The 21,795-nt window shown below is 40.7% G+C and overlaps 5 protein-coding genes across 6 annotated transcripts; 1 reads left to right on the plus strand and 4 right to left on the minus strand.

Moving 5' to 3' along the window:
- Window positions 1-223: 223 nt before the first annotated feature.
- Window positions 224-3,131, minus strand: LOC124205856 (solute carrier family 40 member 1-like). The gene is made up of 11 exons (XM_046603386.1): window positions 2,854-3,131; window positions 2,663-2,786; window positions 2,504-2,602; window positions 2,281-2,424; window positions 1,995-2,219; window positions 1,854-1,925; window positions 1,520-1,792; window positions 1,225-1,452; window positions 962-1,157; window positions 685-887; window positions 224-619 (listed from the first exon to the last, which is right to left on the minus strand). Exons 1-10 carry the CDS (start codon window positions 2,953-2,955, stop codon window positions 689-691), a joined length of 1,662 nt encoding a protein of 553 aa, XP_046459342.1. The 5' UTR covers window positions 2,956-3,131; the 3' UTR covers window positions 224-619; window positions 685-688.
- Window positions 3,132-4,207: 1,076 nt separating this feature from the next.
- LOC124205857 lies at window positions 4,208-7,640 on the minus strand. Its single transcript, XM_046603388.1, has 7 exons — window positions 7,497-7,640; window positions 5,795-7,428; window positions 5,602-5,718; window positions 5,455-5,538; window positions 5,151-5,255; window positions 4,937-5,086; window positions 4,208-4,872 (listed from the first exon to the last, which is right to left on the minus strand). The coding sequence occupies exons 2-7, from the start codon at window positions 7,386-7,388 to the stop codon at window positions 4,394-4,396; spliced, it is 2,529 nt and encodes an 842-aa protein (XP_046459344.1). The 5' UTR covers window positions 7,389-7,428; window positions 7,497-7,640; the 3' UTR covers window positions 4,208-4,393.
- An 874-nt stretch (window positions 7,641-8,514) lies between these two features.
- LOC124205860 (solute carrier family 40 member 1-like) lies at window positions 8,515-11,808 on the minus strand. Of its 2 annotated transcripts, none has more exons than XM_046603392.1 (11): window positions 11,627-11,808; window positions 10,900-11,045; window positions 10,706-10,826; window positions 10,538-10,636; window positions 10,325-10,468; window positions 10,026-10,250; window positions 9,893-9,964; window positions 9,559-9,831; window positions 9,252-9,476; window positions 8,976-9,171; window positions 8,515-8,907 (listed from the first exon to the last, which is right to left on the minus strand). In XM_046603392.1, exons 2-11 carry the CDS (start codon window positions 10,999-11,001, stop codon window positions 8,730-8,732), a joined length of 1,635 nt encoding a protein of 544 aa, XP_046459348.1. In that variant the 5' UTR covers window positions 11,002-11,045; window positions 11,627-11,808; the 3' UTR covers window positions 8,515-8,729. The 2 variants fall into 2 exon arrangements, with proteins under 2 accessions (XP_046459348.1, XP_046459347.1); XM_046603391.1 differs by having other exon boundaries at window positions 11,601-11,807.
- A 96-nt stretch (window positions 11,809-11,904) lies between these two features.
- Window positions 11,905-15,233, minus strand: LOC124205858 (periodic tryptophan protein 2 homolog). The gene is made up of 7 exons (XM_046603389.1): window positions 14,480-15,233; window positions 13,876-14,421; window positions 13,514-13,811; window positions 13,202-13,442; window positions 12,963-13,139; window positions 12,655-12,898; window positions 11,905-12,584 (listed from the first exon to the last, which is right to left on the minus strand). Exons 1-7 carry the CDS (start codon window positions 15,162-15,164, stop codon window positions 11,974-11,976), a joined length of 2,802 nt encoding a protein of 933 aa, XP_046459345.1. The 5' UTR covers window positions 15,165-15,233; the 3' UTR covers window positions 11,905-11,973.
- A 1,258-nt stretch (window positions 15,234-16,491) lies between these two features.
- Window positions 16,492-20,604, plus strand: LOC124205859 (protein O-mannosyl-transferase TMTC1-like). The gene is made up of 13 exons (XM_046603390.1): window positions 16,492-16,917; window positions 17,000-17,177; window positions 17,284-17,357; window positions 17,645-17,800; window positions 18,028-18,136; window positions 18,349-18,452; window positions 18,569-18,758; window positions 18,837-18,946; window positions 19,033-19,323; window positions 19,485-19,598; window positions 19,821-20,006; window positions 20,125-20,267; window positions 20,385-20,604. The coding sequence occupies exons 1-13, from the start codon at window positions 16,631-16,633 to the stop codon at window positions 20,495-20,497; spliced, it is 2,055 nt and encodes a 684-aa protein (XP_046459346.1). The 5' UTR covers window positions 16,492-16,630; the 3' UTR covers window positions 20,498-20,604.
- The last annotated feature ends 1,191 nt before the right edge of the window (window positions 20,605-21,795 follow it).

Here is a 21,795-nt window from a genome sequence, read left to right on the forward strand (position 1 = left end):
CAAGGGTTGCATTTCAATGTACCTGTTCACTTTGTTGACTCTTTCCCAAACTTACCAAAAGGCTGAACGCTAAAAAATTTGTTGATACAATAGTCAATCCCAAATTCCCAACGTCGCGATAAACTGTATTTCAGGATATCTGACTAATATTTACAGTATGTTGCGTAACTCCACTATTAAAGCAAAAAGGAAATTAATGAAAAAAATTTGAATGTGGTAAATGTTCAAAGGAAATTACTCCAAGATAACGCTGAAGTATAATATATTTTGATTATTTTGAATCAGAAGCAGTTATGTTAATAAAATGCCAAATTAATATAACAGTAAACGCAATAACAAAGATAAATATTGCACTTTTTGGGATCGTTAGTCTTATTTTATGTAACCCAACATTGATCTGCAATAAATTAATCGAATTTCAAACATTTAACCTCGCTAATACAATTTAGGGCTTAGCCAGTTATGGAGGTTGTAGATATTGGTGTGCTGGTCTAATTCAATACTTATGTGTTAGTGTGTTGATGAAGGAATGGCTCCCAGCTCTCTGTTTAGCAGTATACAAAGTCGAACAATGATGGTATTCGCCAATTTATGTAAATCTGCCAGCAGATGCACTTATCTGAAAATATTTGTTACAACAGTGTCACTAAATAATCAGAAAATATTTCCTAGTAAGTAACCGACATGTTCACGAAGGGCTGTTGTCGTGTTTTGTCTCAGGCGACGATGGAATATTCCGACGGACCGCTGAATTTTCATCGGTTTTCTCGTTTTTCAGATCCACTGAAATTTGGTAAATTTCTTCCGGCGGAATATTATCAATTACTTTATGGAATGGCAGCAAATGTCCGCGTTTCTTGAAGGAATACGAAGCGAAGAAACTCCATCTGTGCAATTTTTTTTAAGTGAATATTTTTATACATGTATGAATTATGGTTAAAAGGAATTAAATCAGGATTACCCTGCACAGATAGCGGAAAAGGAGATACAGACGAGAATGCCAAATGTCTGTGGCCAAGGACAAGCGATGACTAGAAGAAATTTGACTGTGTCGAAGATCATATTCATTGAGCTTTGTACTCCGTTGATTGATCCACGAATCTGGTCATCCACTTGCTGCAACACTTGATTCACGCTCAAATCAGCTACCCACAAGCCTGAATAAGAAATTAAATGATATAACATTTTTCGAAAAACAATTAACTTAATAGCACAAGCTATTACCAAATCGAGCTAAAATGATGCCAGCCATCAATAGAATCACGGAAGTGTATGACTCCGGGCCAACTTCATAGGATCCAGCAGTTGAGTTTCTACTGGAATTTTTTAAGGCAAACGGATTGTCGATGTTGGATATCGATACAGAGACAGGATCGAAAGGTGTGCCAGGGGCCCAGACGGAAGCAACGCACAACGTGAGACAGGTTATTTCCAGAGAAAATCCATACAATCCTGTTCGTATAGACAACAGTTGATAAGAAATTCACCCAAATTACATCGATGATGTAAGAATAATTACCTGTCCGCTCGACGCCCATGAATCGAACGAAAAAAGGGAATGCAACACTTCCTAGAAGTCCTACTGCGGCTCCCGCAGCCAAAAGGACGCCCAGAATACTTTCGGGGACACCTTGTGAGTAAGCAAATCCCACGGTAATGGAATCAAAGCCGAGGACTGTCATGTAGAGACAAGCCAATCCGATTCCGGCGTTTCGCACTTCATGGCTGAAGTAAATTTCCCAACTCTTTAGGAATCCTCCGAAGCGTTTCGCGAAAAAGCCATTCCCGGATTCTTGAAAAAGTGAATTGGTCAATTTAATTTTAATCAAGTTAATTTCAAATTGAATCCATACCTATTTTAACATTTGCGTCATCGGCTGTCGGTTGATCTCCTGGTTCTGATTCTTTCTCCCCCGATTCTAAAACTAAAAAACAAAAATCATATAATAACATACACTTAAATTGAAATTGATACGTGAGGTATACCAGTATACCTTGTAATGGTTGCTTTTCACAGGCTGAAGTCTTTACAGCCAAATTAGGGAACTCCTTGTAAATTCTCCACAATAAAAAGCACTCAATGAAAAAGGACAAAACATTCCACGAAGCGATTGTGACAGCTGCTACGATGTGCGAAAGAAAATACATGACCTGTCCAACCGCTATGGGAGCGATCATGTTGGTAGCCAAATCAATCGAGCGACAGGTTGAATTCATGCCTAAATTCAATAACATGTTAAAATGTTGAAAACTTTGAAAAAAAGTTCAAATTGAACTTACGCGCCAGTGTTTGACTGTCCCCTCCTGCAATAATGGCAATCCAGTCTTTGAAGACGGCTATTGATGTACCAACAGAAGCCAAATGCGCCACGGTGCCCAGAATGACTATAACACTGCAAGCGGCCGTTAAACCCCATCCATCAGCTGTGAAATTATAAGTTTTCGCTTAGAAAAATTCAAGTTCATGATCGATGATGCGCATTGCGCAGTAGCAGTAGTATACCTTCCGCCACAAGTCGCTCCTTGAAATAAAACGTTACCGCAACACAAACTGCACAAATGACCACCAGAACATTTTGCGCAGCAAGTGATATATGGGCCGCTGTGAAAATAAGAGCTATGTATCAGCACTGAAACATTTAGTTTTTAAAATTTATCGAACCGTTCCATCGAGATGTACGGTCAATCCAGCGACCGATGCTCGAACCCAAAATAACAACAGCCAGCGACTTTGTTAGTCCGTAGATAGCCGGCCATTTCAGCGATCCTGACGGTGACAACTCTACCTGTAAATAATTAATATAATGGCGTGAAATTTCTACAATACTGATTGAATAAAATCAAGCGGAAAACCATAAACAAGCCGACGGCAAACATCCACATGCGATCGCCCCATGCTGATATCATCCGGCTCGAGTAGATTTTCCACGGAACATCTTGGAAGCAAGACGCCATTTATTCTACAGTGTTCCTAGAAACGATTGTAGCCTAAACAGCCTGTCGAACGGCAAACAAACGATTTAAAGCACTACAACAGCCAACAGTGAATGAAAAGTAATGCTTGAAATACATGCAGTGATATATTGCGTACGCCTGGACACAAGTGGCCCAAATTCTAACTGTTGACTGGCGTATCTATAGCTACCGTGTTATTGCTATGACAACTAGCATTGCGATAGACATCACAACAACATGCACGCTTTAATATTTCAAACGACCTGGCATTTTTGTGTTCACCTTAAGATTTGGTTTTAAAACTCAGGTATAATTTCGTTTAAATGCTGAGGTCTAGAATGGATTTTACCGGATTTTACACAGCGTTCACGCAATACTAATTAAATTCAATTATGTATATGTATTTTTCGATTTGGTCGATATTCCACTAACTTGTAATAAGTTACGTCTTCAGTTTCTGTGGCTTTCATAATGTTGTGTGAACCAAACATCGTAGTATAAAGATGGATACTGCAAACTGTATAGTAGCCACCAGATATAGCACCATCACAACTTGATTTTTCTTCTTTTTGCCGACTTTCCGTTGCCAAATTGGCGAAATTGCCACTTATTGCCATTAGCTTATTATTACTTCAAGCTTCAAGGACAGCACCGCTTGGCTGCTCCCCAGTTCTAACGAAGTTTGTCCATGAGTTTGTCTGCAATGCGAATAATTTAGATGTTAAAAATGTCGGTCTCTGATTTTGAAACTCAATGACAATCACTTGATGGTCGTCTTTTTCACACGGAGCAAATAGATGGCCCATTTCATGAGGGGCCACCGCCACCACATTCCGAGTGGCCGGCAGCCACGGGTAGACCGGTAGACTCGTGAAATTCACATTTTATTTAATTAAACCGGAACAGTGGAAAATATTCATTAAAACTAAACAAAATACGCAGGGAATATAGGTGTTTCATTTTCGTGTAGATTTTCTGTGATTTTGTTTGATAAATCTGGCAATCAAAGCGCGGGTTTTTCATGTCCCCTTATTTCAATTTTCAGCCTTATTTAACAGAATAGACATGCCAGTTTCTGCAGCATATGCACAACTGTAATGCGTATGCAACAGTAGCAAGTTTGTTTATTTTTTCAAATCCGATCCGTAAATGAATTAAAAACGAACGAATTTTCTTCCATTTCTATCAGATTTTAACCTGGCAATCAAAATCAGTTTTTTATACTTGTGTCACGTCTACATTTTCGCTGATGACACTTACAAATTTGTTTGTGTATTCACTATTCAGTAAGTCTACTTACATAAGCCAAATTTTTTAAAAGAAATTCCCACCCTATAGGCTAATGAATTATTTTCCATTCTCCTCTACATTATCCAATGAAAAAATTTATTTTTGGGCCGACGATCATTTTGTGCATTTTAATGTTCAACACAAAACCTCAAAATGACGTCACAACTTCCTCCTCCAACATGAAACCCGTGAAATGCGTGTAGTGCTGGGAACCATCTTCATACAAATAAAAACTCGCGGTTGCACCAGAATAATTAATCGTCACCCAGACTTGATCGCCTTTTATCAAGTTCAGCGTCGACTGGAGGGTCACCGGAGTCCTTTGATTAGCGACGCTGTATGCATGGTCAATGCGACCCCTCCCGATTAGATTCCCGTTTAATATAAGACTAGAATAAAAAGAAGAAGACGATGCAAAATGCGCCGATCCTGTGAATGAGAAATAATAAATTCCAGGTCGTGGTGCCGTGAATTTCCCCGATGTCAAATTCATGGCGTTTCCCTCGTTCACCCGCGCCAACTCGAACGGAATCGGAGTTGATTCTATGTGAAATGTAGAATTTCTTTGGACGTAGAAATAGACGTTCGCTGATTTGACGTTGGTGTATCCGATCCATTTTTGTTTGTCTTTGTTTGTGTAAATCAAAATTAATACATCAATAATCATTTGCAAAAGTAAAATAAGTCCTACCATTTTGATTAGGATAAAAGTTGCAGAAAACAGTTTCTATCTTTTTCGATCCTTTAACAGAAAAGAATCCACTCAGTTTGTGTCCCATTCGCTCCAGATCGGCACAAGAGGTTGGCATTTTACCAATGTCAACTATTTCACTCGTTCGGACTGTTGAAAGGAAATTCTTTTTTTCTTCTTTTTACTGCCGACAATAAATGATGTAGAATTTTACCATTAAATTTTGTTGCCAAATCCGTAAGGGCGGACTTCGTGCTGCCCAATTCCGTTCTTGTTGAGGCCAAAATTGTTTTTGTCGTTTCCAAATCATTTGAGGTTGCTGAACCATTACATTTGATGAAAATTATGTGAAATAAAATTATATGATTCATACATGAAAAACTAATTTCATATATTTAAAAAAATTAATCTTTATCTAAAGGTTAAAATTGTAACGGGAATGGGTTTTAAATTTTAATTGATTTAAAATATTTTTTTGTTCGAATTTTTTAAAATTTTTCAATATAGAAATAAAATACCGTTTAATTTTGTGGATAAATTATTAACATTGGTCCTCGTTTTCTCTATTTCGATTTTACTTTTCTCCAACTCCTTTTTAGTCCCTGTACATCCAACCACTCCTTTTTCAAATCAGTTTTCGTCAATTCTTGAGTGATTCAAAATACCTTCTAATTTATTAGTTAAATCGATTCTCGAGTTAGTTGAAGCATCCTTCACCTTACTTAACTCAGTATTCGTTTTCACCAAGTTGTTCACGGTAGTGCTCAAGAGCTCTGTAGTGGCTGCAATTCAATCCAAATTATTTGTTTATCAATTAATTAGCTAAATGTCTCGTTTTTCACAGAAATTGTTGTAAACCTTTGAGTTCGTCCTTCAGATTGTTCCATTCGTTAACAACAGTCAATTCTGCGTGTTCCATTAGTTTGATCGGTGTTGACAGTTCGGCGTGCATGTAACGGACACGGACGTTACGATCCTGAAAGGATTGAGAGTCGCGAAATTTGTCCAAATTGATTCTGCTCAGTTGGATGGGTCTTGGCACGAATTTCTGTCCGTCCCATTGGACGTGGTTTCTACTTTTTTGTAATAATTTTTTTACGTCTTCCTTCAAAATTTCGACCTGGCTAAAACTACCGGAATCGTTTGCCATTTTCCCTGAAATAACTGAACTGATTCTGTCTAGGTTATCCCAATTATTTGGAAAGTAATTGTGTTGAAATTTTTCTTTATTTGCTAAATTAATATTTTGGTCATCCGAGTGATTCTTGGCAAGTTCCCATTTCTCTATCTGATTACGGCTGGATTGCTCTTGATCCGTTGACTGGGATCTCCTCATTTCATTTAAATCTGCATCTTTCGGTTGATTTTCGCAACGAAGTTGTTCCTCTTGTCTTTTCTCTTTATTACCCGAAGTTAATTTTTCTATTATTTCTGATTGCTTCTCCGCTTTCTGAAACAGATCCGCCAGTTTCTTTTGAGTTTCCTTGTCCAGTTTGTTGATGATTTCATTCAAAGCTTTTGTCGTTTTGTCCGGTCGGTAATTTTCCTCATTCCAGAAAACAGAATCCCACATTTTTTTGCTATGTTCTTTTATTGTCGTCCTAGATTCGACCAGCAGATCCTTTAAAATATTTGAAATTTGAAACTCCGTGTCTGGAGATCCCACATCGAAGTCATCAAATGTGTCCATTCGGATGTTGGTGGCCATTTCCGCCAACATTTCCTTCTCGTCGTTGGCCGTCAGGAAAACTTCTTCTCTGTCTCTGAATTTCCGTAAAAGAGTAGTGGCCATTTGGCTGGAAGTGACACTGTCGAAGCTGATGTTCACCTGTTGTGTTTGCCACGTCTGTGTTGAAAAACTGTAAAGAAGTTTTAAATGGTCTAAATGTTTGGGATCGGATCGCATTTCACTGGCCAGTTCGTCGCAAATATTTTTTTCAAAACACGACAGAGAAAACCAAAGGGTTTGGCTTTTGTCATAATTCTTCCACAGTGGAGAAATCGAATAATCATCCGTGGGTGAGTTGCTCCTGATAATGACCTTCTCAAAGGGAATGACTCTCACTTTATCAGATTTAATTTCATGGCGAACGATTTCAATCAAATGTTTTTTCACTTCATTTTCGACTTTGTCGTTCCACATTTCAATGCGGAATCTCATCTCTGGCTGTTTCGTAAACCTGTTATAAGTACTAACGGCACTCATGTGGTCCAGTAGCGCAATAGGAGCGTAGAAATACTTTTTGTCGCTGGCAGTTGTCGATGCTTTTTTATTATTGACGTGTTCGTAAATTTCAATGCGAAAGTTCCCATACCTCATAGAACTAAATGCATCCGGTGCGATTTGTAGTTTCGTCCAAGAAGAAGAAATCTCGATGTTGTCTGATTGGCAACAACAGCAAACGACAAAAGCCAAGAAGACAGTGAACGATTTTATTGGAATTGTAGCCATTTCGCACAAAACCTATCTATTGGCGGATTCGTATTCAAAACTGCAATAATTGAAAGGTACCGGAATAGAATAATAGAAAGAATAGAATAAAAATGAAATTCAGGATACCTTATATGTAGACAATAAAAATATGTGGACACAGATACAATTGAAACGTAACGATTGGCGTAAGTTTGAAACTGAATAGGGAATCACAATTTACTAGGCTACTTATTTATGCAGAAATGTGAAGGAGGACAGAAAAACCCAGAATTTCTGGGTTTTTCTTGGGGTTTTTCCAACAGCTTTTGCATTGGCGCGCATAGAGTCCAACGTCGAGTAAACGATATAAAACAGGAAGTGTCATCTGATATTCCGGCCAAGGTTGTATATAAAAGGAACAGGGAGTATACAAACAAGTTCTCGATTCTGAAACAAACAGATTAAAAGAAGAAACAAAAATGAAAGATATAGAGAAATCTCGAATCGACGTAAACTGACATCCACCAACTGTTATTACGCTCAATATTTCAGAGCAGTTTGGTGCTGTCGCGCAATTCGCCAGCAAAAGAAACGGTCTACAGCATTCATCACTTTTCCACAGTCGGTTTGAGAATATCTAGAAATGACCAATGAATGGCAGTTTTCTTATTAATTCTATATAATTTTGCTAAAAATCCCCATGTAAACGGATACATGTTGTACGTCACGTCCCGCAGCATCCTGGTTGTTTCGTAGCCGTGTTTTTTACCGGCGTTTTTTTTTTGCAAGACTGGATTGCTTTCGAGTTGCACGCAGATAGGCTATGCGGAGGCTACTACGGCGATACCAACACTAGATGACGTTCAGATTTAATCATTCAGAAACAGGAACCCATCTGGGTCAGAAATGAATTATCAACTTTAAGTATTACTTGTCCACGGTTTTACCGACGAAATCACACTAGCCACGTCACTTTGGTGAGTTCATATCGTGACTGATCAGACGTCATAACAAATTCGCTATAACCGTCTGCATTGAATGGATTTCCATTACACTTTAATGGGCTTAAATAAAATCAACTTAATGTTCCTATCGACATGCGTGCGTTGAATCGTTCATGTTGAAAAAAGGCGAATTGAACAAAACAAAATTTAAAAGAGTTCAGTTTTGAGTTGGACATTCATATTATATTTCTACATTATTTGGTGTACATTATAGGGTGAATAGTGCGGAGGAAATGGTTATTTTCAATATTCAGATAGGAAAACATCCTAGGTTTTTTTTGTATTGATATATTTATAAGCAAGGGTTACATATAGATAGAAAAAGTGGTATAAAAACTTGCTGTTGTTCGACATATTGGTATTAAAGGAGCTGCTTTCACGCTACTGGTGCCGATGGAATATTCCGACGGACCACCTCACCCTCGTCATTTTTAGGATTTTTTACTTCCATTTTGATTTGATGAATTTCTTCCGGTGGAATGTTGTTAACAACTTTATGGAATGGTAGCAAATGTCCGCGCTTCATGAAGGAATATGAAGCGAAGAAACCCCATCTGCAAAATTTTGAGAATCGACATTATAGGTGTCGGGTGTATGATTAAAAGAAATCGACTCAGTATACCCTGAAAAGACAGCCGAGAAGGAGATACAGACGAGAATGCCAAATGTCTGTGGCCAAGGACAAGCGATGACTAGAAGAAATTTGACTGTGTCGAAGATCATATTCATTGAGCTTTGTACTCCGTTGATTGATCCACGAATCTGGTCATCCACTTGCTGCAATAGCTGATTGACGCTCAAATCAGCTACCCACAAGCCTGAATAAGAATCATTCAAATCAAGTTGAATCATTTCACCGGAAAATAAAAACAAAATAGCACAAGCTACAAACTATTACCAAATCGAGCTAAAATGATGCCAGTCAACAAAAGGATCACAGAAGTGTAGGACTCGGGGCTATTTTCATAGGATCCGGTTGAATTTGTACTGGAATTATTAAAGGCAAACGGATCGGCGATTGAGGACACCGATACAGAAGCAAGATCGAAAGGTGTTCCAGGTGCCCAGACAGAAGCAACGCACAACGTGAGACAGGCTACTTCTAGAGAAAATCCATACAATCCTGCAGATATCCAAAAAATTTAAACACATTCTTGGCAATAGTTAAAGAATGCATGAAAGCATAAATTTGTCGGAGAAATCACCTGTTCGTTCGACGCCCATGCAACGAACGAGGAAAGGGAAAACGACACTTCCCAGAAGACCTACTGCAGCTCCCACCGCAAGTAGGATACCCAAGATACTTTCTGGCACACCTTGCGAATACGCATAACCCATGGTGATGGAATCAAAGCCGAGGACTGTCATGTAGAGACAACCCAATCCGATTCCGGCGTTCCGCACTTCATGACTGAAGTAAATTTTCCAACTCTTTAGGAATCCTCCGAAGCGTTTCGCGAAAAAGCCATTCCCGGATTCTTGAAAAAGTAAATTGGTCAATTTAATTTTTATCAAGTTAATTTCAAATTGAATCCATACCTATTTTAACATTTGCGTCATCGGCTGTCGGTTGATCTCCTGGTTTTAAATCTTTCTCACCCGATTCTAAAACTAAAAAACAGAAATCAAATAAGAGACACTTAAATTGAAATTGAAACGTGAGGTATTATACCTTGTAGTGGTTGCTTTTCACTGGTTGAAGTCTTTACAGCCAAATTAGGAAACTCCTTGTAAATTCTCCACCACAAAAAGTACTCAATGAAAAAGGACAAAACATTCCACGAAGCGATTGTGACAGCTGCTACGATGTGCGAAAGGAAATACATGACCTGTCCAACCGCTATGGGAGCGATCATGTTGGTAGCCAAATCAATCGAGCGACAGGTAGAATTCATACCTAATGAAAAATAGGATTTAGTTGAAAATTAGCTGACAACAGTTTATTGTACCCAACGTTTAACTCCGACTTACGTGCCAGTGTTTGACTATCTCCTTCCGCAATAATGGCAATCCAGTCTTTGTAAACGACAATTGATGAACCTACGGAAGCCAAATGTGCCAAGGTACCCAAAATGACTATAACACTGCAAGCGGCCGTTAGACCCCACCCGTCAACTGTAAAAATGAATCTAACAATGAACACGAAGGATGTTTAATTAACGAACGGATGGGTAAATAATATACCTTCCGCTACAAGTGTTTCTTTGAAGTAGAATGTTACCGCAACGCAGACAGAACAGGTGACCACCAGCAGATTTTGCACTGACAGAGATACCCGAGCGGCTGTTGCGATAGGCGAGGGGAAAAAAATAAGTTAATCCTTCAACTAAAAGTAATTATTATTCATAGAACCTTTCCATCGAGGTGAGCGATCGACCCAGCGACCGATTACAGAACCCGTAAAAACGACGGTAAGAGACTGCGTCAGACCGTAAATAGCCGGCCATTTTAGCGATCCTGGTGACAGCTCTATCTGCAGAAAAAAAAATTTCATATAATTAAATTTTAAAAGTGAAAGTAGTGAGTGGATAACAAACAGAGCTAACCATGAACAAGCCGACGGCAAACATCCACATACGATCGCCCCAAGCTGAAATCATCCGACTCAAGTAGATTTTCCACGGAACATCTTGGAAGCAAGACGCCATTTTATGCTAGAGTGTCCCTAGAAACGACTATAGCCTTCAAAAGCCTAGTCGTTTCGTGAGCAAAAATTATTTAGGCAATGGTAAGTCAATATTGAATGAAGTTTGTTGTAAACCGAACAAAGGGTTTTATGACTATGCAACAAATCCGCGCTTGATGACTATGCAACAGCTTTGCGCTCTATGCCCATTTTGAATGCCGGACTTTCTACCCCTAGGGTATTACCAAGTTTTCTATGATAATGTACAGCACACGGTAAATTTAAAGATAAATTAAAGTACGGTATTTGAATGATAAGTTGTTTTTTTCAAATATCGGCGCATGTTGCAGCATCAGCTGTGATGCGAGTTATCCGGCCAACGAATGAAAGAAAACCTTCATAGATTTTTTAACGGACTGAATTACGTGGGCCTATGGGTTGCGACAGATTGCCTGCGGCGTCTTCAAACGACAACGAAAATTCATTGCGATAAGTAAAAACTTTGTGAACAAATAGAAAATGTCTACGTGAACATGAAAACGTATCGAAAATTCATTTCTGTAAAAAAAGATAAAGTTTCCTTATCCATTAAAATAGTAAACATTTAAACAATTAACTCACCTCTTGCTGCGGTAAGTTTAGCTTACCTCCACGAACAAAATCCAAGCCACACTAAACGCATACGGACGTACCGTGCGAACTTTATGTCGTATGGTAACGGTAGAAACGTGCCGCCCTTAGAGATGCAAACATTGTGTTGAAATCCCAATCAGCTGATTTCATTCACGCTACTACAAAGTCGGTAGCAGAAACACGAGATGGCGCGAACGAGAAATTTAGGAATTTTTGACGTCTAACATCTAACCAGAGAATTGCTATGAAGGATACAATAGGAAATTAGTAAATTAGTTGAGAGCGACTGGCGTAACTTAAGAAAAGTCATTCATTTAGTTTTATTTTCAAATTCTTTTAACACGACGCAATCGAGAGCAATTTATGTCTCCATTTCATCGTCGTCGTCTTCTTCTTCTTCGTCATCTGACGCTTCATCCTCATCTTCGTCCGTATCTTCAACACTCTTAATAGCAGCAACGGTTCGCTTTTGAGCGGTACCGCCTAATGCTAAAAGGTACTGCAGGGTGTAGCGATTGTGTTGGCATAACTTGGAGATATCCTCAAACTTGCGACCCACCGTCTTCTGGATGGATCGCAGGACCGAAACAGTGGAGGGTGTCCTTTTCTGCAGCACGGTGCCGTGTTCGTAGAGGATGGCAACGATCCACTTCAGATGGAATTCGATATGAGGCGAGGTGTCCATTTGATGGACGATGAAACTCAAAACGCGCTCGACGAACGAAGTGGACAGTGTCTGAACGACAACGGCAACTGAATCGGGAGGGATCGTCTCGTACACCTCTCTCGTCAACTTGGACTCGTTGAGTTTCAGAGCCATAACAAATGCGCGGCTGTAATCTTTCGACTTCAACATATTCCGGATAGTCTTAGGAGTGATGTCCTCTGACAGATCAAAAGGCTCGAAAACCAAGTTATTGTCGAGCGAGTAGACAAGTAATCCTTCGGTGGTCGTAGCCGCGAAAGCTCGTCCTAGAATACATAAAAACTTACAATTAAACTACTGTAACTTACAAAGTTGATCGTTAAATAAAAAATTTACCGTTTGGCGAAAATTGCAAATGTGAAACCCGCACTTCTGGCTTGAAGGATCGAGAAGCCATGTCCCCTGATCGAACGCCAGGGAGTCGTAGTGTCACTGGGCCATTACGGCTGTCTTCACGTTCCTCAACCAAAGCCATATTGCCGAATTCCGTCATCTTCTTCCGATTAACGATGTCGTCCATAGCATCAAGAGACCGATTTTGTGTGATTTCGTATTTCTTAACCAACATTTTCTCAGACACCTGGCGCCAAAAAATCAAAATGAATTTCTATCCAAATTATACGTCTCAACTCAAATAACAATACCTGATAGATGCAAATATTTTTAGACTGACCGGCAGCTAGAAGACACTGGCCGTCGGCCGTGTAGCAGAGTGTGTTGAAGGCTTTTCCTTGCAAATTTTTTTTTGCAGTAACCAAATCAGTGTCTCCTCTTCCACTTCCCAAATCGTTACGTCCTTCAATGGTCGATAATTGAGTACCCTGCATAACAAATTGACGTTAATGAAATATAAACGGGAAGGATTCATTATAAAGATACGTACTTGATGCGGATCAAAGATGGATATGTGTCCATCTAATGAAGCTACAGCCACTTGTTGGCCGTCAGGTCTAAAGCAAACTGCTAATCCATCAGATGTCAAGTTGATGGCCTCTCGAGTAAGAGAAGCGGCTGAAGACACAGCGTCCCAAATCCGCAAAGTTTTGTCCCACGACACACTGACCAACAAACTGCTCAGTGGACTTGGACTAAAATTCAAACTGCTAACTGGTCCTTCATGGCCACTAAATAAAAATACCAACACTGTCAAGTCAATAAATGGCAAGATAAACTTCATTAAGGAAAAATTTTATACCTCAACACTTCCAGTAATCGGCCAGTTTGAAGAGACCAGAGGTAAACATCGAAAGTGTCTTGAGCGCCGGCTGCGACCAAGTCACCACTAACGTCAATAGATAAACAGGAAAACTGGGCGGGTTTGGGCGAAGTAAATGTCCTGAAATTTCGGTATCGAGCCATGTCGAACGCCCTAACGGTGCCGTCCAACGAAGACGAGAGCAGGGCGCGACCCGTCTGAGTGAACGCCACACCAGTGACGGTTGAAGTGTGCTCAGTAAACGTCACGAAGGAAAATCCAGTATTCGTGTCCCACACTACATTATGAATGTAAAAAGAAATTAATATCAATCGGTTACTAATGACAAACAAAAGATATACCTTTGACTTTGGAATCTCGACCCCCAGTTGCCAAATAGGAACCGTCGGGAGAGTAGGCAACTGAACTCATTGTGTCAAAATGGCCCTGCTGCTTCATAACGTATGTCTCGCTCTGCCATTCCCACACCAAGAGTTGGCCCATATCGGCGCATCCGAGTGCAATCCAATCACCAGTTGGATTGACGGCTATGGAGCTGATGAGTTGCTTGGATATTTTCAGTGAATGGATGAGGTTGACTTCGGGCATCTCGTGCAGTAAAAAAGCGCCATGGCTGAAACCTGTGACTAACAATTTAGTGGACGGCATGTAGGCGGTCGAGGTCACAGTGATGTTGTATACTGAAACGCCTTTCTCTCCTTTGAATGAGTCTGCTAGAAAGTGTTTGCCCAGTCGCTTGTAGAAAAGATTTTTTGATTCTGCCGTCTCTTCTTCTTTTTCTTCAACTTCTTTGGGTTCTTTACTGGGGTCCTCAGGATCCTCTTCAAAGTCATCCTCTTCCATTGGCTCAGAATCATTCATAGGTTTAAAAACTTTCTTCTTTTTATCTAAAGAGTAAATAACATTATTGAAAATTGTTTAAATGATTTAATTGATTGAAAATACCTTCAACTTTAATGAGATTTTCTATATCTTCACTGAATTCCCATGTAGAGACGGTTCCATTCTTGGCAACTGTGTAGGCATCCATGGAGTCCCGTTCAAAGAAGCAACCAACAATGGCATCAGTATTCCCACCCAAAAGAAACTTCTTGAAGTGCAAAATCTTATCTAAAGCGTAGACACGTACAGACATATCTTTGGAACCAGCCATCAGGAATCTAGAGTCTGAAGACCAATCGAGGCAGGTGGTTTCATCAAAGAAGCCATGGAAAACCCTTTCCAGTGTGAAGGGATTGTATTCCCTTTTGCTTCCAGGTGATCGGTAAACAAACACGGAATTCTCCTTTGTGAGTGCAAAGAATTTGCCATTGGGACTAAACTTGACTGCCAAAATAGGCCGATTGAAGCGGAATTTGTGTATGACAGTCTTACTGAGCAGGCTGATTACATCGGCTTCACCGTCTTCGTTAATAGCTATAAGAATTACACCATTGGGTGACAGCGCGATGGCTGTGTAATTGTAGCGACTCTCAACTGACAGAGTTTCTGATTTGTTGTTTTTTAAATCGTAGACGGATATCTTGTTGCCAACAGGAGCGATGACACTGTCTCCATTCTTGGAAAATATGATGTTGCCTTTACGATACACTGTTCCCAATAATTGGGAGAAATTATATGAGAAACGCATGTTTCGTGTTATTTCTCCCTCTAAAACCACGTGCTGTCAAAATTCACAATCGTCTGCTAGAACGAACGTAGCGGAAGGCCTGCCAACTACACAGTGGTTAACGCCATCTATAAACAAGTTAGCCAAGGCCTTCAAAATTGTATTGAGCCTCTGCAGTCGTGAAAAAATCACTCACAATCCACTCCACCTGATGCAGTTTCAATTTCTTAGACTTAGATTTTTAAAAAATTGACATGAGAAAACTTCTCGACATTTTTTGGGGGGAAACAAGGGGAAGAGCTAGAGAAAGCATCTTTTTACACACAAAAACCTCGAGTCACGAGAAGAGTAAGATCGTTACTAAAGAATTATTAACGCTGAGATGGACAGAGAGTCGGAGCGAAGAAAAGTCGAACCGAAAAATACAGCTCATCGATGGCGACGTTTGTAGACTCTTTGATTCGAATCGCGGAGACGGAAAGAGACGAAGGAAGCGAGACGGCAGAGTTTTGAGTGGATCGAATCAGGCGATCGCGGTTGAACGAGTCAGACGGCTATTACTACTCGGCTGATTCCTCTGTGTGTGGGGATGGATGGGAAATCATTGAAGATCAAAACCATGATGCCGAAAGCGAAAGCCACGTGTGTCGAATGTGAACGAGTTGTGTAAAGCGACAACTTTATGAGACCCATGTAAGAATAATAACACAATTGTGATCCCCAAAATCAAAAAGTATAGATCGAAAGCGAACAACATTTTCTATAACTACAACAATTCAGTTGGAATTCACTTGGCTAAACGAAATCCAAATGGGGGATGGTGAGAGATCGGCCTGGAACATTCAATTTCGTCGCACTAGCAATTTCAATTTGCTCACGGTATTAGATTTAAGGTTTTTACAGAAAAGCGGATGATGGAGGGGTTGAGCTCAATGGTCGCTCACGCTCCAACGAGTTTTACTTCATCCATTCCATTTTCGTCCCCCAGCAAAAAAAGAGTAAAGTATGTAACGATGAGTTGATGTATTCCATTCTGCGGGGAGTCTCGTGCGAGTTCATCTATACATCAATGACCGCAGGAGTGAAATCAATGAAACATCCAAGATTTCTCTCAATGGCTCTGCTGATTGGTCTACATGGCGGAAGTCGAAGCTGAAAATAAAATAAAATGAAAAAACGATTGTTGATTTTTAAAAAATTAAGACCAAAGACATGATGAACGTCTTGAACACACACACACACACACACGTGAGACGCAGGCGTCGTAGCAGCCAGCAGAGGATCAAAGGAATATATATAGAATGCTCCAATCCTGGCAGTATATACTACATACCCAGTCAAAGGTAGTGACTCCAGCTGATGGAGCGGGTATCCCCAACAGTCGACATCGGTCCGCACTCTGGGTAACAACTCTGTCGCAAACCAAAATCCAATGGAGTGACACTTATTGCACGAAACGTGTGTGTCGTGTTGTTGTTGTTAGGACAATGGCCGGTGCTGATCAGCGGCAGGCGGAGGCTTCTTCTTCCGGCGGCCGCTTTTACTGCCTCCTCCCACTACTGTTGGGCTGTTTGGTTTTTTTGAATTCATTAGGCGGGGATTTCGTGCACGACGATTTGAGTGCCGTCAGGTACAACGAAGATGTCACGGCCGGCAGCGATGCTGACGGAAGAAGTAAAAGCGGAAGCATTTGGTCCAACGATTTCTGGGGTACGGCCCTCTCCGATGTCAAAAGCCACAAATCCTACAGGCCTCTCACCGTCCTCTCGTTCAGGTACGAATTTAACAAACCCTGTGAAAAAATGATTGAATAATTATAATAATAAAAGATGAGAACACATTCTTTTCTTTTCAAGGTGGAATTACTTGGTCGGCGGGTTCAATCCTGTCGGGTATCACCTCGTTAACGTCGCACTCCACGGCGCCGTTGTAATTATCTTCGCCCAGATTTGCCGGGATCGACTCAAAAGTAGTCTGAGAACTAGTTTGATCAGCGCCAGTCTCTTCGCCATCCATTCCATCCACACCGAAGCCGTAATTAACTGATGAAAATCCAAGAGAGATATAATAAATCATTATATAGCGAGCGTCTCCCATTTCATTGCTGATTGAATTCGTTTTTTTGTTTGTTTTTTTCCAGGTAGCGGGAATCGTTGGCCGGGCTGATATCCTGGCCACTCTCTTTTTCCTCCTCTCCTTCTCTTCCTATCACAGGTGTGTATGTCTACGTGTGACATGTCTATTATAATATATGAAAAGGAGGGAGACTGAACACTCTTATTACCAAGAGTGAAAATCGAAAGTCAAATTGAATTTCTTCTCTCCATGGCGACGTCTGTCGTTTGGCCTCGAGCCGATTTTTATATCTCCCGCCCCCCTACTCCCTGTAGTAGCACATTGGATAATGTGCGGTTTTTAGCGCTGAGCGCATCGATTTCTTTTTCCGACTTGCGTAACTCGATTATATTGTTCCCTGTGCGTATATATAAATGTGTCTATAGATTGATGGAGGAAAGCGAGGAGCGTGTCGGACGGCAATGCTTTCGCTGGGCGTCGAGCGTCGTTCTAGCCTGGGCATCGTTGACGGCCAAAGAGCACGGCATCGCCACTCTACCCGTCGCCGTTCTTTTTGACGTCACCAGCACTTTTCACGTCAAGTCAGCTTTATTTCCTCAAGTTCCCCTTTTTTTCTCTTTTTTCCCCAACTGCTCTTGCTGCTGCTGCCTCTATTGTATTTTTAAACGAAGCTTTGAAATTTTTATTTTTTGTGTTCAACTTTTTTTCTCACGATCAAATTGTTTCACGACGAAGCTGAAAATTGATTTTTTTTTTTTTTTTCATTTTTACTTTTTCCGGTTGGGTTGTTTGAAATCCGATCATATAGGCATATTAGATTGGCGGATAAACGAGTTCACCGTGTCGGAGATTTGTCGCCTTCGGCATCGCCCAAGAAAGTCAACCAATTTCACCGAATCGTCGGCACGAGCCTGGCGGTAAATAAAAGTCGATTCGATCTGCATTTATTTAAAAAAAAAAAAAAAGCTTAAAGTCAAAGATTCTGGTTGGAGATTTCATATCTCTTTATAAAACTATAGTTAAATAATTCAATGTGTACCATTATTATTGATGTGTTACGTACAGCCTCAAAGAATTCGATTCCCCCCACTGTTATTTGATCGTTTGTTCTCTTCTTACTATTACACAGGTCGTTTCGATGACTCTCTGGAGACTTTTGATATTGAACGGACAACTACCCACATTTTCTGACCAGGATAATCCGCTGGCTCTTTCTCATCATCTTTTAACAAGGTGACATGAACGCGGTTTTTCGTGTAGTACCGTATACTATATCCACATGTCAACCCAAAAGTCCAGACTTTTCTTATTCTGACAGATATTGCTTTTCTGTTACAAAACGCACATAGGGTCTTAAGTCTTCTCTATCTGCCGGCTGTCAATATGGGACTACTCTTGGCTCCCGTCAGTCTCAGCTACGACTGGCAGACGGGCTCCATTCCGGCCATCGTGACATGGACCGATGGGCGCAATGCCGTTTCATTTTTATTTTACGTCTCACTCGCCGCAATCGCAATTGTCGGATTCATCCGGACCAACGTGCGGTTCAATTCCGATAACTTTATTTTAAAAATGAAAACATTTAACAAAATGAATTTCGTTTAACTTTTAAAATAGAAAATCGTCATTTGGAGCGTGTTGGTGATGATTATTCCCATGGTGCCGTGCTCCAATCTCTTTTACGCCGTTGGATTCGTCGTGGCAGAGCGACTGCTCTACATGCCGAGGTATATTTTTCTTTCTTTTTTTGGAAAAGGAACTTGAGAAAAGTCAAAAGTTTAATTGACATTTGAAACTTTTGACCCGAGTGAAGTTTGGGGTTCTGTTTGCTGGTCGGTCACGGACTGGACAACTTGCTAATCATCTTGGCGACTGCTGGCGGAGACCAGCAGCAGCAGTCGGCCAATAATAATCAAGGGACTGTACTGCTGCGGACGGGATTCAATCACAAGATCAAACGATCCAAAACAGAAGCCGGCGAATGTTCCTGGCCGAAGCTAATGAGGCGATTGATCCTCATCTCGACTGTGGTCACGGCCACTTCGTTACTAACCAAAACACTTGTCCGCAATGAGGAATGGAGTTCCAGGAAGACACTTTTCTCGTAAGTTTCACGGGCATTCGTATTATAAAACAGCCGGGCTAAAACATCATTCACCCTGGATAATTATTTAACGAAACGTTGGCCACCGATGAGAGCCTTCCTACCCATAGAAACGACATTGATTTGTTTAACAAACATCACGGTTTGTTATTTATTTATAGGTCGGGATTACGGACGATGCCAAACAATGCCAAAATTCACTACAACTACGCCAATCTCCAAAGAGATATGGGAGACTGGGACCAGGCCGTCTACCACTACCGTCAAGCCCTCCAGTATATAATAAAACTTTCAATTATTTACTGCGCGGTTGGTTGGGGGCCATTTATAATGATTTAATCATTAATCGCTTTTCGGGATGGAATAATAAATGAATGGGCTTTAGACGGCCATGAGCTATAATAGAATTTTAGATGAAGAAAAAAATATATTGACCATCTTTTTTGTTGTTGTTGGAGGGAGGGATCATGTAATATAACGTCTGAAAAAATTACCAGGTTATGGCCGAGCTATTCGAGCGCTCACAACAACTTGGGCACGCTGCTACTGGGTCGGTCGGCCGGTCCGGCAGTTGAGGCGGAACGTAATCGCCTGGTCGATGAAGCGGAGAGACACTTCCGTCAAGCGCTGGCCGTCCATTTCAAACACGTTCACGCCAGATACAATTTGGCCGTCATCAGCATGTAATATTAACCCTAATAGAATTAAATCGTTTTTCTCCCACCCACCCATCGCGCTCATTTTGCGGATTGATGTGCATCTAATTCCATTATAATTTCCACTTTTTCCCTCAATTTATAGCTGCCATCGACACGATTTGGATCAAGCCGTGTCGCTGTTGATCGACTGCCTGGCACTCGATCCTCAACATAAACCGGCCAAGAAACTACTGAACTTTTTAACGGTCGGTCGTTATCGATCACCTCCCATTCACGACAATCAAAGTATATAAGGATTTAGCGATTGACGCAACACACAACTCTGTCGAATTACGTCTTTTCATTAAAAAGGCATTGGTTTTTCTTCTTCATATTCATGGATTTTATTTGTCTTTTTATTAGACAGCCAAGGCCGTCAAATGAACGAGACCGTGGAAGAAGGGCGTGGCGGTGATTTGCGTCAGAAGAATCCCATCACTATGGACGATCTTCTCCTGATTCTCCTGGAGAACTAAAAAAAACGACGTTTCACATCTACCTTTTTCCTGTTGTGTGTTTTCTTTTGTAAAATAAAATAATAAAATAAAAAAAAAAAGAATCGCCGAGAGAATAAATCGATAGAGAAGCCCGAGCTCGACTTTCGTGCGGTATCCAGAGTATACTATACGCACAATGTTCTTTAATTCTTTATCGACTTTCGTCTACTCGTCGGACTCGGTATAAAAAAAAATGGGTAAAATATTCCGCACTCGTGTCGAGTCAATAGGTACAGGATTCCAACCATCTTCGACTATAAGTTGACATCTATTTTTCGAGAACTGAAAATTTCACAGCCGAAATGACAGACTGGCTATCCAGCACGCGGCCCCGCGACCTAACTTTTTTCTCTTTTCCCCAACATAGAATGGCTTTCGTCGCCGATTTTCTAGTCCCCAGTATTAGACCCATGCCTCCTCTCTCTACACACAGTATAAATGTATAAAGTCCTTTACAAATTCAGCCTCTAAAAACTTTTTTTCGTCCGTAGTAAATATCGCGTCAATCAAAAAAGTTTTGCCCCACTTTTTTTTTCAGTTTGGCTGGAGTTTTACCCGGTGGCATTTAAAAAACTAACTTTTTTTTTTTAGCCTCAGCATTCATGTCCGACTGTCTCATATCTGTACGAAGCAGCAGACTTTAAAAAAAAAAAGTACTCCCTCTCCTTATTTCAACGAGGAGTCCTCCCATTATCCATCCTGGCGTCTCGTCTTGCGCGTCGCAATTTCACTTTTTTAATGAGATGAATAAGAAAGCCAAAAAATAGAAAACTGGGGGGACTCTGCTGTATAGAGCGAGCAGAAGTTTCGATCGCAAAAGAGAAGCTAGAGTTCTCTTTGTAACATCAAACCCGGCAGAAGGCCATAGCATATGCTACTACGTCACACACCATCCCGTGCATAGGAAAGGGGTTGGATCGTATCGAACTATATGGCGCACGTGGGAGTGTCTATTTAAGGTACTTGAAATGAAGAGAAGTGATCACATCATTATTTCGATGCTGGCTGGATTACCTTGGCGCCTCCTCTTGCTTTCTTCCCTTCATCTCGTTAAAAGCGGAATTAAGGCGAAATGATGAACAAGAAAGAGCAGAGTCATCTCGTAAAATTTGACTATATGCGATAACAATCGAATTCCTTGGCTGCTTTTGTACCATTTAATTAGCGGCGAAGATGGAAGGGTCGGGGATTGAAGAGTGAACGAGGAATGGAAAACTGATCTAATTACCTTATCAGAAAAGCTAGACGGATGATACACGACACACGGCGACGATGAA

The sequence above is a fragment of the Daphnia pulex genome, chromosome 10 (assembly GCF_021134715.1).
Source record: "Daphnia pulex isolate KAP4 chromosome 10, ASM2113471v1".
NCBI classification, from domain to species: domain Eukaryota; kingdom Metazoa; phylum Arthropoda; class Branchiopoda; order Diplostraca; family Daphniidae; genus Daphnia; species Daphnia pulex.